We start from the raw sequence: 18,143 nt of genomic DNA on the forward strand, positions 1-18,143 counted from the left end.
ACAAGCAAGCGCTCCAAGTGGGCAGTTCACAGACCCTAGTTGGTGAGTAAACATAGCAAGATATGCTCCACCACACTAGCATTCAGCTAAATTCAAATAAGACAAGATGAGATGCCATTTTAAGTTCATCAGACTAGCAAAAATGGGGGAAACATATGTAATGTCCACTATAATTTTTGTGTTTCCTCTTTTTTTTTTTTTGAGATATGCATTAAATAAGAGATATTTGTGATCAGATTGAGCCTTGCCTGTCATCCCCCTACCCCGCTGCTGTCAGTGGCCAGCTCTCACCCAGGCAGTGGAGAGGCCCTTCCCCAGGGGAGACCTGTGCATTCTTCCACTGAGGCTTCCTGACCTACTTTCCCTTTGCTCCCCTGTCAACAGTTCTGTGCTAGGAATCTGCTGAGTCACCCTGCTGGTCTTTTTCCCATCTTTCTCCATAGGTCAAAGGTCACCAGGGAATCGGGATTAAGGAGACCCATTTGCTTGAGAGTACCAAAAGATAAGTGTTTATCCCAGGTACCTTTCAAAAAGAAGGACTCATAGAGGGAGGTTTTCACAGACAGTCACTCAGGCCTAAATGCCAACAGATGTGAGCTGCACCCACCCCACCCTCTCCCTTCCTCTTCTGTGTACCTGTTACATGGCTAAATTAAAATGTGCATGGGGTGGGCGTGGAGGAGCAGGTCAAAACAGCAGCTGGGGCTGATTCCCTCCAGCTGGTTCATTTCGTCTTGAATGTTAGAGATGGAAAATGTCTACGTGGATGCTGGAGGTCCAAATGACTGACCAGGAACTTGTCACCTTTAATGTTCCAGGGACAGAGTCTCTTGAAGTGGTCCAAGCAGGAAGGTGCATGTTCTCCATGCTGGGCTTCTGTTTGGGTACATCGGCCAGCCAAGGAATGCAGATTTTTCATGAACTGGCACAGCAGCAAGAGAGCTGTTTCCTTGAGGGTGCAGCCCTTGCCTCATTTGGTTTCACCTCCCCCATGTTAACATCCTTATTTAGAAAAGTTGACACATCACTATAAGTACCTTTAAAAGCTGTATCTGGCCAAAGGCATCAGTCCAATTTCAAATTCTCACCAAAACTGGAGATGATTTTTTTTCTGGCTGTGCTGAGTTCTGTTGCAATGCACAGACTCTGCATTGTTGCATGTAGGCTATCTCCAGCTGCGGTGAGCAGGGCCTACTCTCTAGTTGCGGTGCCTGGGGTTCTCATTGCAATGACTTCTCTTGTTTCAGAGCACGGGCTCTAGGGAGGGTCAGAGAAGGCAATGGCAACCCACTCCAGTACTCTTGCCTGGAAAATCCCATGAACAGAGGAGCCTGGTAGGCTGCAGTCCATGGGGTCACACAGAGTCGGAAGCGACTGAGCGACTTCACTTTCACTTTTCACTTTCATGCATTGGAGAAGGAAATGGCAACCCACTCCAGTGTTCTTGCCTGGAGAATCCCATGGACGGAGAAGCCTGGTAGGCTGCAGTCCATGGGGTTGCACAGAGTCAAACACAACTGAAGTGACTTAGCAGCAGCAGCAGCAGCTAGGGAGGGTGGGCTTCAGTAGCTGTGGCTCCAGGACTTAGCAATTGCGGTTCATGGGCTCCAGAGCATTTGGCTCTGTAGTTGCAGCACACGGGCTTAGCTGCTCTGTGGCATGAGTGATCTTAGTTCTTGGACCAGGGATTGAACTCGTGTCCGCTGCATTGGCAGGTGGATTTTTAACCACCGGACCGTCAGGGAAGTCCCTGGAGGTCATCTTTTTTCCCCTTTGAGTGCAGTATCTTCCTCATGAAAGCATAGAGCTCTTATAAGAAACTGAGAATATAGTTTTTGGGTTGGGGGTATTCCTTCACCCTTCTTTTCCCAATGCCGGCCTCACAAACACTGGGGCCACATGTCCTGGGATTTTGTCATGGCGGATGACTCAGTTAACCAACACCGCTCCTCACAGTACGCCTGGAAGCAGGCTCAGTCTCCTTTGGTTCTCGCCATAGCTGTTTATGAACACAGCCGGGGCAGTGCGTTCCCCCCGCATCTTATTACGGGCTCTAGATGGAGCCTGTAATGCTACATGCACCTTGCCTGGGGCCTGGCAGCTTACGGACTCCCATCTGCATGTCTCCACTTTTATGCCTGCTGCAACGTGCCTGTGCTGCTGTCTGGCGCCCTGTGTCCCCACTGACGACAGTGACATCTAGAGAAACAGATGTCAGTTGTCAAAGACTGCCGCCGCAGCTCTTGGGAGGCCTGGCAGTACACTGGCGACGAACACTGGATAGCCTGTGTGTTGGGGGGGAAACTCGTCACAGATTTTAAAAACGGTCTCAGTGTGTGCCCACGCGTTGCTTCGGTCACTAGGGAGAGACCGCGTTTCCACGGCCCTTCCATACTCAGGCGGGGTGTCTCCGCGCAGCAGGCGTCTGTTGGGGGCGCCACGTGCACGTCCCCGGCCCCTTCAGGATCCCGTTCATTGCGTGGGGGCGCTTTACGCCGGCAACACTCAGTCCATCCGCCCCGGGCGTGGATCGGTGACGTCACGCCCGGGTCCGCAGCCTCCGAGCACGCCCGCCTCCGCGGCCCCACCTCGAGGGTGAGCGACACAAGCCGCCTTGCAGCGCCGGAGCCTGCCTTTATACCTGGTCGGCGAGGGGCGGGGCCAGTCGGCGGCGCGACGTGCTGACGTCAGGCCGGCGAAGAGCGGGGCGAGGGAGGTGGCGTGCGCTCTGGTACCTCAGTCGCCTCCTCGGCGTCATCCTTCTCATTCGTGTCCTCGGGGCTCTTCTCCTCAGGGTCCCCTCCACGGCGTCCCGCGCCTCAGAGTCCCGGCCCCCCCTGCCCCTCGACCTCCCTCGGCCGCCCGCCGCCGCCATGGGCCCGCGCCCGCCGCGCCGCCGGGCCGAGGACAGCTGAGGCGCGGCGCGAAGATGGGCGAGGGCGGAGCAGGGCCCGAGAGCCAGCCGGAGCAGCCCGGGCGCCCCGCGCGCGCCCGCCCGCGCCGCCGCGGGGATGCCCGCGCCCGCCGCCGCGCCCTGAGCGCCTTTGTCTGCCGCCCGCAGCACCACTGGCCTCGGGGGCCCGCGCCGCGGCCGGGGGCGCGCCCATGAAGATGGAGCCGGGCCGGCCGGCCTCCCCCGCGGGCGGCCCGGGCCCCGACCCGGAGCCTGGCGGGCCCGGTGCGCCGTCCGCCCCCGTCCGGAGCCCGGGGCTCGGCCCGCAGGACCCCGCGGCCGGCGTGGATGCTGGGCGATCTCCGGGTTGGGAGCGGCGGCCGCAGCACGCGGGCCGGGAGCCCTACCCCGACCCCGACCCTGACTCCGACCCTGACCTGGCGCTGCCGGAGCTCGGCCCGCTCTTTTCTTGGACGATGGAGCCGGAGGGTGACGGCCCCGCGCACAGCGCGTCCGTCCGCGCGCAGGAGTTCAGCCGCAGCCATCACCTGAGGGGCGAGGTCGACTTCTTCCCCTCCTTCGCGGCGCCCGAGGTGGGCGATCCGGCCCTGGAGCTGGGTCCCGGGGACCCGGACGGGCCCTCTGACTTTAGCCAGACTCACCCCCTCACGAGCGAGCCTGCGGGGTGTCCGGAGGACAGTCCCCGCCTCCGAGCCGTATTCGATGCCCTGGACGGGGATGGGGACGGCTTCGTGCGCATCGAGGACTTCGTCCAGTTCGCCACCGTCTACGGGGCGGAGCAGGTAACTCGCCGCGTGAAGGCCGGGCCCGCGCGTTGGTCGCGGTGTGCAGTGGAGGCCAGGGGTCCCGCTTCTCTTCTGATTCACCGCTTCTCCCCTCGTCTCTGGTTGAATTCGCCGAAGCACATCTTCCCCCTTTCAAGAGGTTTTATTCCCGAGAGTCAGTTTCTTTCCCTGCCATCCCAAGCCACACAGCTGGATCTTTCCTAAATTGAGGGTTGCTCCTGGCCTGGGGACATGCCCCCTGTCTGCTGCATAGAAGTGCCCCCCGGATGGACAGGTGCCAGCAGGTCTCCCAACTGAGAGCCCAAGTTCGGTTTGGCTGAAGTAATTTACTCCTGTCTGCAAAGGCCCGGCTGCACTTGGATGCTTAAGATCATATTAATAATCTATTTTGAGCGGTTACTTCACCGTCTGTGGTTGGCTTGTGTTCTAGGTAGGTTCGTTATTTGGGAGACAGTGAAGGCTAAAAACGTTCACTTCCTTACCTTCTGTGCGCAAGGGAGAGGGATGAACCCTAGAGCACCGTGGTGAATACAGACTCCACAGAACTCCATCAGGTCCACTTCCACTCTTGTAGGACAGGTGAGGTGCTGGGCAGGTGAGGGAACGCACAGGGCAGGGGGTCCCGAGCCGCTCCCAGGGCAGCGCTGCTCTGGGAGAAGGTGAGCTTCAAGGTCCAGGCCTTCCCCCATCTCAACGCTTATGAAAGTTCAGGTGGAGACAACAGCGTGGCTGTGTGTGTCCTGCTGTTAGCCCGGATAGACATCACACAGGTGACAGGTGTTCATTTATTTACTTATTGTTTAATTTTTTTTAGGTGTTCTTTTAAATACGTTGTTCAGTGATGAGACATTCCAAAGGCTGATCTGCTAGTGTTTGTATTTAATTGACTTTTCATACATGTGAATATTCATACTTTCATACATGTGAAGTGGGCGTTCAGGTATATGTGAGGTACATATGCATGTTTAAGCTAAGAGGTAAAATTGACACCCTGGTACGTAGGGTGTCTGCCAGAACATTAAGAACTTTTATACAGGATCTCTGTGCCCCTTGAGTATTCATGGCGTCCATTGAGCAGTCATGTAAAGAACTGGGTCATCCTGCGTCAGGGCTCCTTGTTGAGTTTTCAGTCTGGACGTGTCCATATGGGTATCCTGAATGTTGACCTCTTGGTCAGTGTGATGCTTCTGTGTAGCTCTGGTTTGAAGACATTGCCCAGGACAGGTCTACCATCTCTTAGTCTAACGGGCAGAGAGAGAGATGTGCCCATTAGACCCTTTCTAAGTCTAATGAGAGAGATTAACCTGGATTGTGATCACTGGACAGTGTCCTGTATGGTTCTCATGGGTTGTGATCAGTGGTTCAGGTGTTTTGATGCTTTCTTTGTTGCCCGCCAGCTGGAGAGCACCTTGGGCATCGTCAGTTGTTTTTCAGTAGAACGATGTGTCTTCTCTCTAAACATACGCTTCTTCATCACACCCATCAAGCATGTTAGGGAATTGGCACATTTGTCTTTACCATACTCTGACTTTGATGCAGTGCTTTATAGCTTATAGGAGGCTCATTTGTGTTTTCCCTGGGTCATCAGCCTTTCTCTGAGGCGGTCATACGTGGAAGAGATTCATCCCACAGGTGAGAAACTGGGGGCCCATAAATGTCAAGTGACTTTCCAAGGCCTCACAGATTGTCAGTGTTGGCACAGGGACTAGGTCTTCTGCTCATGACATTTAGATGGCGCCTGGTTCTTAGGTTTGGTGGCCCTAAACTTTAATCCCACAAAGTTTCATCTTATTGATTATCATAAAATCATTTTCATTTGGGAACCACCTTTTGTTGTGACATTCTTATTGATCACAGTGGGAAAAACTTCAGGTTGCTATTTGGGGCTGAGTTTTTTCTAAATATTATTCAGAGTAGAACTGAGTCGACATTCTTTGCTCTGGGAGCTCCTGGTGGAATCTTGAGTTTGGGGGTGAGTCCAGGATGACTCAGGACTTGGTGGGAGTGGGCAAGTGAGGGAGGTCTGCTGTGGCATTGCCCCCTCTGTCTGCTCCCAGGACGGCTGGGGAAGAAGCAGAGTTGGATGTGATCTGAGTACCGGACTTGGACGAGCTTCCTGGGATGGTGGAGGGCAGCTCTTGTTTAGGAGCAGATAATTAACAGGGTAGTGAAACGCTGATTTTTGTGTGTGTGTAACCTTTGCTAGCCTTCATTATGACTCAGACTTCCTTTTCCAAGTCTAGTGTCAGAATACATTATAGAGGAGCAAAGAGAAGAAATATTCTTTGATAGTGAAGTATTTTAGAGAAAAGTGAAGCATTCTACCTCGATAAATATTTTTAATTTTTAAAAATGGAAAGTCTTGGACATAGCTAAGAATAGAGAGAAGTCTGGTGAAACCCTCTACCTGCCCCCAAGCCACTGCTCAGTTTCCAAAGTCCTGGTTCACTTGTAAACTCCCTGTTCCCCACCCCTAGATTACTTTTGAAGCACATACCTGACATATCATGTCACCCATAAATATTTCAGTGTATATCTCTAGAAGATAATTCTTTTTAAAACATTAATAATTTTTTTAAACTGTAGGAACACACAGCAATAAAGAGCATAAGTATTTGTACTTTCTACCTTGAGATTTCAAAATACAGAGTGCATGAGACTCTTAGGCTGGTCACATTACTGTCCTTGGTGATAGCAACTTGATTATTGTCAAATTGTCAAAGGTAGCACTTGCAGTATCTTTTTTGTAATCTGCTTATGAAGGAAGCATTTTGAATTATTTAAGTGGGTTATCTGAATTTTTAATAGAAGTAGTTCCCATTTATAATACAGACGGCTTTTGTGTCCCTCTCTTTAGCAATGTCATGGTGTATTTGGTTCTCATTACCTCATCTGGTGATAGATCAGGTGTGGTGTAATATAATACAGTGTTGGCAGGAATTGAAAGGAGAAAGAACTACAGCGGCGCTTTCTGGTTGTGTGTTCTTGACCAGGAATTTATAGTCAGATGTGCCCAGGCACTGGTTATCAAGTTGCAAGAGCTTATCTTTAAGGCCTCGACCATCTCTGAAGATGCCTCGTGGACGTGACCCTTTCATGAAGAAGGACAGATGCTTTTGTAGTTATCACCAACTTATCATAAAGAAGAAATTGTGAAATAAACTGTACTGTAAAATAAGAGTACTGTGAGAAACGATTGGTTTCTTTCAGTGTTATCTTTCAAAGAAATTCATTATAATAGTAAAGGTTATTTTCACAGGATAGCGCACTTGGGCATTTGAACAGTCTAGGGTCCTTTCCAGAGAGCTCTGCCCGCTGGAGCAGGAACGCCCTTCAGTAACCTTGTGGGCCCTGCCTGTGCTTCTCAGTAAGGAGGCTGCTGGAGGTGGTGTCCACGCACAGGCGTCTCCCTGCTGTTCATTCCTTTTCAGCCCTCCACTGGTGGGCGCTTGGAACTCCCTGAGGACGGTTGGCCACACCTTTCGGTTGTTTCACTGTCCTTTGCAGTCCTAGGCTTGGATTGGCGTGTGTGTGAGAATGAGCATGTGTGCGTGAGCAGGTGCACGTGGGAGCGGATGGTGTGTGTGTCTGGCCCTGTGTGTTGGAGGAATTGCTAAAAGGCAGATGATGTTCCTTTCTGTGCTTGGAGAACAGGCAATTTTTGTTAGGGTCTTACAATTTTTTATGTTTTAAAAGGAACACATGCCTATTGTTTCTAAAAACTGGAAAATAGAGTGATATAAAATCCAAACCAAAAAATGACCAACAATCCCACTAGCCTGAGAAAAACACCATTAGCATTTTAGTGCATTTCCTCCCAGACTGTTTTGTGCGCACGCACACATACACACGTAATTGGATAGAAGTACACAACTGAGATCCTATTGGAGAGAAGCTAAATTATTTTTTATAGATGTTCATTGTTTAAAAATATGAAACTAAAGACCAATAAGCAAAATATAAAAATAGGAATCACCTATAATCCCACCACCCAGAGATAACTCCTTAAGTATTTCATATGTAAATCAAGATATATGTAATGATGCTTCATTGTCCAAAAATGGTATATTCCATGTCTGTTGTTCCAAACCTGCCTTTTGACCTGGTTTTTAAAATTGAAGATCTCAGATATATACATTTGTCCTCAGTATGGGGGGTGGGGTGGGATTGGATCCAGGATTCCCCCACATGGATATCAAAATCCACAGATACTTCTAGTTCCTTATATATAATGATGTGGTATTTGCATATAACCTATACACATCCTCCCATATACTTTATTATTTTTTTGTTTTATAATTTTTATTGAAAATAGAATTGACTTACCATGTTCTTTTTGTTGATTTTTTGTTTTTTTTTATTTTGTTTTTTAATTTTTTTCCTCCCAGGTACAGTAAATCTTCTCCGTTTTACTTATAATATTTAATTCAATGTAAATGCTGCATAAACAGTTTTAAGTACAATGTGAATGCTATGTAAATAGTTGATAGCAGGTGGCAGATTCACATTTTGCTTTTTGGAAATTTCTGGATTTCTTTTCCCCCACTGAAAGTGTTTGATCCTCAGTTGGTTGAATCCGTGGCTGTGGAACACACTTGATACAGAGGGCCAGCTATGCTTTAATGGAAGCCTAAGTCTTACTTGTCCCCAGGAGATTCAGAGTCATGTGTGGCATTTTTCCAGTGCAGGCTCTTACATGTAGGAAGAGTTAAATTCTGTCTGGACTACACTGACCAGGTTGTAAAGGGCACCAAGTTATGGATTGCTTCCTTTTCAAACACTTATTTCATTTAAATTCTGGATACAGGGTCCAAACATTAATTGTAACTGAGATATCAGACAGAAGAGTTGGATACCCACTGAAGACTGTAGGGTGGCCCTTAGAAGTACTTTTATGATAATTGCAAAGTCTCCACAGCCTAGATTATCACCTTCTGATATAAGTGAATAGTCGTATATAAGTTGATTGTATGTGTACCGTGATTTTAACTGTAAAAGTTGTCCATGAGAAAAGAGTCTTTAAGGAAATATTAAAAAATTATTTTTTCATTGTTTGAGTGTGTGTTGGGAAGTGGGGTGGTTTTATTTGAAGTATTGGCCAACTTTTCTGTTGTTATTTATTTCAGTTATTTTGAAAAGTAATGCCTGTACCCATACCATAAATTTCAAACAGTGTAGAAAAGAATCTATTAAAGAAATTTCATTCTCATATTTAGAAATAAAAATGTAAATAAACCCTAAAGACAAAATATTTGCCTGTTTACTTTGACTCCGTTAAGATTTTAGATCCATAAACAAAATACATCTAAACAAACTCAGATTTTCTAGTAAGCTTAAAAACTTTATGAGACATTGAATATGTTCAGATGCTTATTGAAGATGCATTGTTAATTTTTGTTGATATTTGGAGAAATACATATTAGAACACCTATGATCTTGAAGATTGACACTGAGCTTTCATCAACATGTGATGTGAGTAACCAGGAACTTCCTGGGAAAAGAACTGCATTGATTGCATTGTTAGTTGCGGAAGTTTTTGAGACTAGTCGACCCCGTATACATGGATTGGTTCCATGTCATGGTTAGGGAGGAAAAGAAATTTCTTCAGCAGGTACAGTTTTGTTTATCTGTCTAAATGTTTAATACTTGTTTTTGAAAAGTTGGTGCTAATATTACTCTGGTTACATTGTTGAGGTGGTGTGTTGTTCTCTGTTTCAAACCCAGCTCTAACGATAAGCCAGTGTCCTGTTTGTGCCGATCGGTCACCTGTCCTGGCTGCAGCAGGCCTGGGATGGATGATCTAAGTACGAGACAAACCGGAGGGCCAATAGCATTTTAGTGATACTAGCTGTAAACACAGGAAGCACAGACACTCTGCATTATTTTAAGCCCTTTTGCACATTGTCTGTATGTGGATCACTTGGGATTTCTAAAATTGCAGGTATTTTTTAGCTCTTTTCTTGAAATTTCAGCTATTTTTTTCTAACGGCCCATGTCTTCAGAAGGATTTAATGATATACAACTCTTGTAGTTCTAGTTTGTTAAACGATCTGCTTTGCTTTTTCTTCTGTTAGATAATTTTTTTAAAAAAACTTGGACAAAAAGCTTTAGAGCCTTCTGTCCCCACGGGTAAATAAATAGTCCCACTGTAGCCGGAGCGTGCTTGCCCGTTCACGTCCCTGTTCTGAGCGAGGGCTCCACAGTGTGGGGAACTCACCAGTGGTGTTGCTGTCAGGGGCTTTCATAATTCATTGTTCTTTTTTATCTCACACACTTTATTCTGACTTTTCTTTAAACAAGTTTAACCACGTTAAAACCGAAGACTCCAGTTACGAATGATGTGCCGACACCTGTTGCCTGGGCCTGTTTGCAGTGGTTTATTTGTTGGGACCAGAGGCATTGCCCAGAACTGTAAAGACGTTTATGCTATAAATCACTGGGTCAGTAAGCAGAACAGTGGATTACTACCTGCAGTACCTACGGGTATTTTTCTCACTATCACTAGAAATCCAGGGACATTTACAAATCTTGTTTAGATTAAGCTTCCTGCCAGTGAACTGATTAGTCATATATAGCTTATGTTTTAAATTTTATGGTTTATTGAAATTGAAAAAAATTTATTGAAGTACAGTTGATTTACAGTGTTATGTTAATTTATTCTGTACAGCAAGATGACTCAGTAGATACATACACACACATATACATATGTATACATATGTATATATACACGTGTGTGTGTGCGCGTGCTCAGTCGCTGAGTTGTGTCTGACTCTTTGCAACTCCATGGACTGCAGCCTGCCAGGCTCTCTGTCCATGGAGTTTTCCAGGAAAGAATACTAGAGTGGGTTGCCATTTCCTCCTCCAGGAGATCTTCCTGACCTAGGGATTGAACCCCCGTCTCCTGCATTGGCAGGCAGATTCTTTACCAGTGAGCCACCTGGGAAGCCATTCGTATGCACACACACACAGTCTTACACATGTGTTCTTTTTTATGTTCTTTTCCATTATGGTTTGTCGCAGGATATTGAATATAGCTCCCCTGTGCTATAAATAGAACCTTGTTTATATATTTATAAAGTGAAATGTAATTTTAGTTTAATTCATAGATTGCTTGAGCTGCAATAAAAGGAAGACTCTACGCTGATGAGAGAGATTAGCATTTCCTTTGAAAGCCTAAGGTACCTGTAAATCCTTCAGTCAGTACGGGTATTTTTCTCAGTTGACAAATGGAAGAGAGGCCCGAGCTGTGAGTTGCAGGGGAGACCTGAGCTGAGGGAGGCTGGACTCCTGGCTCTGGCTGATGGCTGGCTCTGCCCCCTGGTGGGCCCCGAGCACGCCCGCGCGGGAGGGGGCACAGCCGGCCCAGGGCACCCCTCTGCCAGTCCCTGGTGGGCCCCTGAGCATGCCCGCGCGGGAGGGGGCATAGCCGGCCCAGGGCACCCCTCTGCCAGTCCCCTGGTGGGCCCCGAGCATGCCCGCGCGGGAGGGGGCACAGCCGGCCCAGGGCACCCCTCTGCCCCCAGGGTTCTGGAGTAGAAGCTCTCCATAAGATATCAAGACTCTTGGGACTTCCCTGGGGTTCAGTGGTTAAGACTTGCCTTCCATTGCAGGGGCTGTGGGTTCCATCCCTGGTTGAGGAGCCACATGCCACGTTCTTCTGGGCCAGAAAACCAAAGTGTAAAACAGTGTTGTACCAGGTTCCATGAAGACTTTAAGAGTGGTCCACACACAGGAGGGAGGTTCAAGAGAGAGGGGCCATATGCATACATGTGGCTGATTCATGTTGATATATGTGTTAAAAACTAACGCAATATTGTGAAGCAATTATCCTCCAATTAAAATTAAATAAATTTATTTTTAATTTATTTTTATATTTTAAAAAGTGGCTTGCGCATGCACGCAAATCTTAAAAACTCTTAAAAGTCAAAGGGAAAGGAGACCAAAAACTGATAGAAAAATGAACAGAAGACATGAAGACATTCACAGACTATATACAGATGGCCCTCAAATATATGAGAAGATGCTCAGCTTCACATATGATAGAAGAAATGAAAAGTAAAGTCGCTGGGGCAGTTTCTCACTTGTGGCAAATATGTGAAGCTTGAGCACGTCTTGTGAGGCCCTCAGAAAGCAGGCACCCTCTAGTACAGCTGTGGCGGTGCAGGGTGGCCCAGCCGTCGTGCGGGGAGCTAGGCGGTGTCCGTGTGCACACTTGTCCTCCATGGCACAGCCCCACTTCCTGTCATTTGCCCTGAGCGTGCGCCTCCACAGATGGCAGAGCGCCAGATGCACGGGTGGCTCACTGCGGTGCTGCCTGTGATGTGCAATGGAAACAACGGAAACGTCCATCCAGGGTGAGTGAGCCAAGGTGCATCCCCTTAGTAGAGGACTGCACGACTGCAAGAGTAAAAGAGGAAGATTCTTGTGAACTGCCAGAGTTATTGCTCAGATACGTTAGGTGAAAAAAAGTACAAATTAATATGCATAATATGGGGCTTCCCTGGGGGCTCAGTGGTGAGAATCTGCCTGCCAGTGCAGAAGATGTGTGTTCGATCCCTTATCCTGGAAGATCCCACGTGCCAAGGAGCACCTAAGCCTGTGCACCACGACTCCCGAGTCTGCGCTCCAGGGCCTGGGAGCCCTCGTGCTCCACAGCAAGAGAAGCCACCACAGTGAGAAGCCCTTGGTTTTAAGGAATATGTATGTATTTGCTTCTCTTTGCAGAAAGAAACATAGAAAGGATAGACTAGAAACTAATTAAAGTAACATCCAAGTAGGTAGGATCAGGGGATGAGGGATCTGGGTGGGAATGAAACTTATCTGAGTATGCCTTTTTATATAATTCTGACTTTCTGAGTCATATAAGTATTCTACGTCTTGAAAAAATACAATAGCATTGATAGAAAAAAAGAATACTTGAATTTAAATGGAAGCAAATGAACCTAGAAGTATCAGTATATTGAATGATTATTAATAACATAACCACGTAGGAAAATGTAATTACAGTCACACATAGTAGTACCCTCAATTCCTTTAGTGGGATATAGTCAGAAGAAAAAGAGAATGACGGAGAAACGTACTACAAATTAGGTTAGTTGTTGGCAGGTCGGGGTAGTTCTGAACTGACTCTGGCCGTGTTTTAGAATGGAGCAAGTGAGCACCTGTCCTGGTGTTGGGAACCAGGGTTTTCTGGGAGCAAGGAGATGAAACGTGGTGGGAAAGAGGTGGGGAGGGACTGATGTCTGGGGATCTAGATTGGAGGCATCAGTGTGAATGTGAGAGGGCCGGGGGCAGTGGCACTCCAGGAGGACTGAGTGCGTCTGCTCCCTGTATCCTGGCTGCCAAACACCATTTTTCACTAAAGGGATCTGGGATCCTTGGAGAAATGAAGCATTCCAGATTCTGGGCAGAGGAAATTCAGTGAGGCCGGATTATCTTGTACCAGAAACCAAGGAAGTGATCAAAAATTGATGGGGACGTGTCAAAAAAAGAGCAGCCTGGATGGGTTCCTAATGGACAGATCTGGGCATTTTGAGCACAGAAAAGAATGACAATAACGGACACAGTGAATTTAGGGAGTCCACGGCACAGCGAGTGAAAGTCACAGGGGTGCTCCAGAGGGGTGTGTGGGGCTTCTCATGGACGCCTGCCAGTTCAGGTAGAGCCTGGAAGATTAGACATTCACCAAGGGAATAGCCAACTCAGTCAAGATCGTCACTGGTCGTCAGAAAGCATCGTGTGAGTGATTGACTGGTGGGGGGAGGGTAGATCCTCACACAGACTGCAGTGTCTGCAGCAGCGACTGCTCACAGAAGGGAGAAAGTTCTTTACACCAGAGGAATCCGGCCCCTCTGCCTTCAGCAGACGGTCAAACTCAGACCCGCTTAGACTGTGTGCCCTTCTGTGGGACCAGTGAGAGGGACAGCATTCTTGCCCAAAATGTTGAACTGAGTCAAGTAATGAGAAAGAATCAGACCCATACTATAGGGCATCTGCGTGACAGCTGCTTAGGCTACAGCCAGTCGTGCCCAACTCTTTACGACCCCATGACCTGTAGCCCAGCAGGCTCCTCTGTCCGTGTGATTCTCCAGCCAAGAATACTGGAGTGGGTTGTCATTCCCTTCTCCAGGGGATCTTTCTGACCCAAGGATTGAACGCATGTCTCTTGTGTCTCCTGCATTGCAGGTGGATTCTTTACCTCTGAGCCAACAGGGAAGCCACAGGACAGCTGCCTGGACCCTTCAAATATCAGTGTTCTAGACAAGGTGTCCTAAACAGGGAAAACTGGGTTGGAGAAGACTAGGGATCATGACCATAAAGCCTGTTGTTGACTGCATGCTAGAGTAAAAGAAAATAAAAACACAAAGGCCATTATTGGGGCGATTGGGAAAGTTTGCGTCTAGATGTAACACTTGCTAGTAACAGTGTTCAATTCTTTGGGGTCATAATAGTGTTGAAATTGTGGTGGAGAAGGGTCCCTGTTGCCCAGAGGTACAGGTGGAAACGATCAGGCGGGTGTCTGGATGTCTGGGGCCGACTTTCTGTGGTGCCCCAGGACGAGCACAGGTGTGTAGAAAGAGATGGAGAGCAACCGTGAGAAGATGCCAATCCCTGCTGACTCTGGGGAAGGGTGTACAGGTATTACTTGGAACTTTTTCAACGAGCTTGGCGTATTGCCAACTAAAAACAAAAAATACAGTATGGGAAGTTCGTTGATGATAATCTACACTTCATCTTGTAGGAAAGTTAGATTGTGTGGCTTTCACCAATCCTCAAAACAAGCAACAAAAAGAAACAAAAAACTCCTGAATTCCCAAACAAGTGGAAGGAACATTACACCTATGCAAACAGGTTTTCCTTCTTACTGACTCAACCCCCATTCTATCATTTGTTGGCTCGTGGAGTACATGGGGTATCAGATGACACCTCTCTTTGACACAGTGGTTGAAATGGGAAATTAAGGGACTTCCCTGGGGGTCTGCACGCCCAGGGCAGGGGGTCAGGATTCGATCCCTGTTTGGGGAGCTAAGATCTTATCTGTTGCACCTGAGAGTTTGAATACCAGGACTAAAAGATTCTGCATGCAGCAACGAAGGCCTGATGCAGCCAGGTAAATTAAAAGAAAGAAATGGGACTAAAATTCTTTTTAAACTAGGAATAGCTGTATGATAAAACCACATATATATACGTGTGTGTGCTCAGGAGTTCAGTCATGTCTGATTCTTCGCAACCCGATGGTCTATGGCCTTCGAGGCTCCTGTCTATGGAGTCCTCCAGGCGAGAATACTGGAGTGGCTTGCCATTTCCTCTTCCAGGGGATCTTCCTGATCCAGGTACTGAACCTGCATCTCCTGCACTGGCAGGCAGGCCCTCACCGCGGCACCCCCTGGGAAGCCCTGTGTGTATGGTTGGCTATGCTGGGTCTTCGCTCCAGCACGGTGTATGGGCGGAGCACGGCTGTAGAGCACGCAGGCTTCAGTTGTTGCAACCCGCAGGCTTAGTTGCCCGATCAGGGATCAGACCCACGTCCCCAGCACTGGAAGGCAGATTCTTAGCCACTGGAGCACCAGGGAAGTCCCCCATATTCTTATTTATCAAGAGATTCCACTCCCCAAAGGGACGCAAACATCTTGTTCACCCACAGCTTCCCTCAGAGAGAGCCCCTTCCGCTCTCTAGTGACAGGGCTCCAGTGGGGTCAACCCATGTTTGAACACCTGTGTGGAAGGAGCTTAGAAATGCTCAGGGACCCGAAAACAACTTCCTGTGTTGGGGTAGTTCTGTGTATCTTCCGCTTTGTGTTTTGTCTTGTTATGGACGTGGCTGGGAGCTGCTGTGGAGCGTGTATGCATACACGACGGGAGCTGCGCGAGGCGGTCCTGAGGCTCATTCACTGTGGGTTCAGGTATCAACGCAGTGCAGCGAAATGGACTTGTGTGGGGCTGGTCTAACCACGGAGTTGCCTGTTCTCATTGCTGGCGGTGTAGGAAGCCTTGAAAGGTGGTACAATGTATGTTGTGACCTTAAGTGATGGTTGGGAGTCTCCGTGTGTGTGTGTGTGTGTGTGTGTGTGTGTGTGTGTGTGTGTGTGTGTGTGTGTGTAGGCTCTTGACGCCTTAGTGTGTGTGTGTGTGTGTGTGTGTAGGCTCTTGACGCCTTAGTGTGTGTGTGTGTGTGTGTGTGTGTGTGTGTGTGTGTAGGCTCTTGACGCCTTAGGCCACTGACGCATCAGCTGTCTCAGCCCCCTGCGTGTTTTTCAGTGTTAGTCAGTACCAAAGAGCCTTTGTTTGTGCGGGCTATTTCTGTTGGTCTTTGCTGTATTAGAAGCTGAACCTAAAAAAATACCCAAAGCTGTGTCTTTTTATTAATTCATTAAAAAATAATCCATTACATGTTCGCATTACTGACATATTTTGGAAAAAAGGCTGCTTCCTACGATAGTGAGAGGAGTGGCGTTGTTTATCACTGTGGCAAGTCTCCTAAATGTCCGGCTTGACTGCCGAGAGCTGGTTTCTTTCACATCCGCTTCTGCGAGCCGTCTGTCAGTGTCACTTAGCGGCTGGAAAACTCCGCGGCCCATTTGGGAGAAAGCGTGAGGGGTGAAGGGAAGGGACTTCCCAGAGTGTTGAGACTGCCTCCCTTCTCAGACCCTGGGGTCCCGCGGCCTCTGGACCAGTGGCTGAGAACAGCTGTCTCACCTGCGCTCCTGACGTGCCCGTGTTGTGGCCTGATGGCCAGGTTTACACGCTCAGAGTCACCGATAGGTCCCGAGGACCTGGGCTGCTGGGCCCCCCGGCGTCTGCTCGGTCTGGTCTGAGCGGGCCCGCCCTGCACCCATTCCTGGCGGTGCTGCTGGGCCTGGCCCTGGGGTCATGTTTGCAGAGCCACCTCCCGGGAGTTCTGAAAATACTTGCCTGCCTTGAAAGACCACACCTCCAGGCACATCTTAACCTCCCTCTTTTCCTCCCTGCTGGGTTTATCCTGACACTGGTTTCCCCCGTGTTTACTTGGGGTGCACTGGGGAGGCTTCGGGGCTGCCCTCCGCCCTCGCTGCCCCGTCTGGTAGGAGAGCGCAGACAGAGGTCCGTCCGCCGTGGCCGGCTCCTCCTGATGCGTCCCCGCTGCCTTCGGTGCGGCTTGCTGTGTGTGTTTGCTGCTTACTTTAATTCTGTGCTTTCGTTTGACTCTTTTGTGACGCTACAGTTTCAAAAGGCAAATGGTGTGTCCCGCACTCTCCTACCCCTACCCCCGCCGCACTCCCGGCTCCTCACCGTTCACTCTATACTGGTGTTCCCCATTCCAGATACTTCTTACTGACGTCTCCTTGCGGGAGTCACACCCACACATTTCCCTCTGTCTGCCCCACTCTTGTCAGTGCAGTTAACCCCAGTCTTCCTGAGTAGGCATCTGAGTTTGTCTTATCTTGACTACAGGCATTTCCCACGGCTGACCCGACTGTGAGCTGTGATCACACCTCCCTTCTGATGCACCTTTTTGCTTTTCCTGGAGTGAGTGATCATGTTAAGTTTCCCTTTGCTTAGTATTCCGCACACCTGTCAGCCATTCCTTCTAGCTTATCTGCTTGGATCTCATTGTCTGCTTGGATCTCATTGTCTGCTCACCCCTTGGAGGTCCGGAGGGCTCACCTCCCACCTCCGGGAGCAACTGTGGTGCGTCTCCCGAGTGGGTACCCAGACCTGTGCTCCCCAGGCAGACTCTGGACCAGGCTTCGCTTCTCGGGGATGATGCGTGGTGCTGGGTCGTCCGGCACCCGCTCCGCGCGCTAGCGTGTCTGTGTCCTCCACTGTGAGCGCCTGCTTGCTGGTCCCTGTGCATCTTGTGGAGCCCTGGGCCTTGAGTCTGGAGCCTGAGTTCCCTGGACCTCAGGAGGGAGGGGAGGAGCTTGCGCGTCCCTGTTTAAGTCCCCTTAACCCCTCTCTCCCCCTCTCCCCATGCGCCCGGCAGGACGGCTCAGGCGTGGGCCTTTCTGTCTGCCTTGCTGCCATCCTATGCCCAGGGCAGAGTGGGGCGTGCCACCCCTTTCCGCTCTTCCCCAAGGGTTACCTGCGGGAAATCTGGGTCAGCAGCTGATTTGGTTTAGCCTTTCTCACCTGTGTTTTGTGTGTATGTGAAAGTTTCCGTGTGTTGACAAAGTCCACACACATGAACTTGGGTTGTTGGCACCTTCGTGCTGTGGTCAGTGACGTCTGGGAGAGAAGCGCCATGCCCCCAGCTACACGGGTCACCGTGTGTACCTGACTGCTAAAGGCCACCGAGTTTGTGCCGGCAAAGTGGACGTTACTGCCTTGTGCTCGGAGTCGCAGCCATTTGAAGAGGCTCACCCGGGCTCGCGCTGTATTCCAGGGCTCTGCCGTAGGGTCCAGAGCAGGTCCCCAAGGGAGGAGCAGACAGTCCCTGGCTGCGCTTCCGGAAACACCTCCCTGTT

General features: G+C 49.2%; 1 protein-coding gene across 2 annotated transcripts in view; it reads left to right on the plus strand.

Moving 5' to 3' along the window:
• Nucleotides 1–2,730: 2,730 nt before the first annotated feature.
• Nucleotides 2,731–18,143, plus strand: part of RAB11FIP3 (RAB11 family interacting protein 3) — a 59,435-nt gene continuing 44,022 nt past the window's right edge. For both annotated transcript variants that reach the window (XM_043454771.1, XM_043454772.1), the window contains exon 1: nt 2,731–3,696. In XM_043454771.1, coding sequence (XP_043310706.1) covers nt 3,106–3,696 — 591 coding nt within the window. In that variant the 5' untranslated portion in view covers nt 2,731–3,105. The remainder of the gene's footprint in view (nt 3,697–18,143) is intronic.

The sequence above is a fragment of the Cervus canadensis genome, chromosome 32, assembly GCF_019320065.1.
Source record: "Cervus canadensis isolate Bull #8, Minnesota chromosome 32, ASM1932006v1, whole genome shotgun sequence".
NCBI lineage: Eukaryota > Metazoa > Chordata > Mammalia > Artiodactyla > Cervidae > Cervus > Cervus canadensis.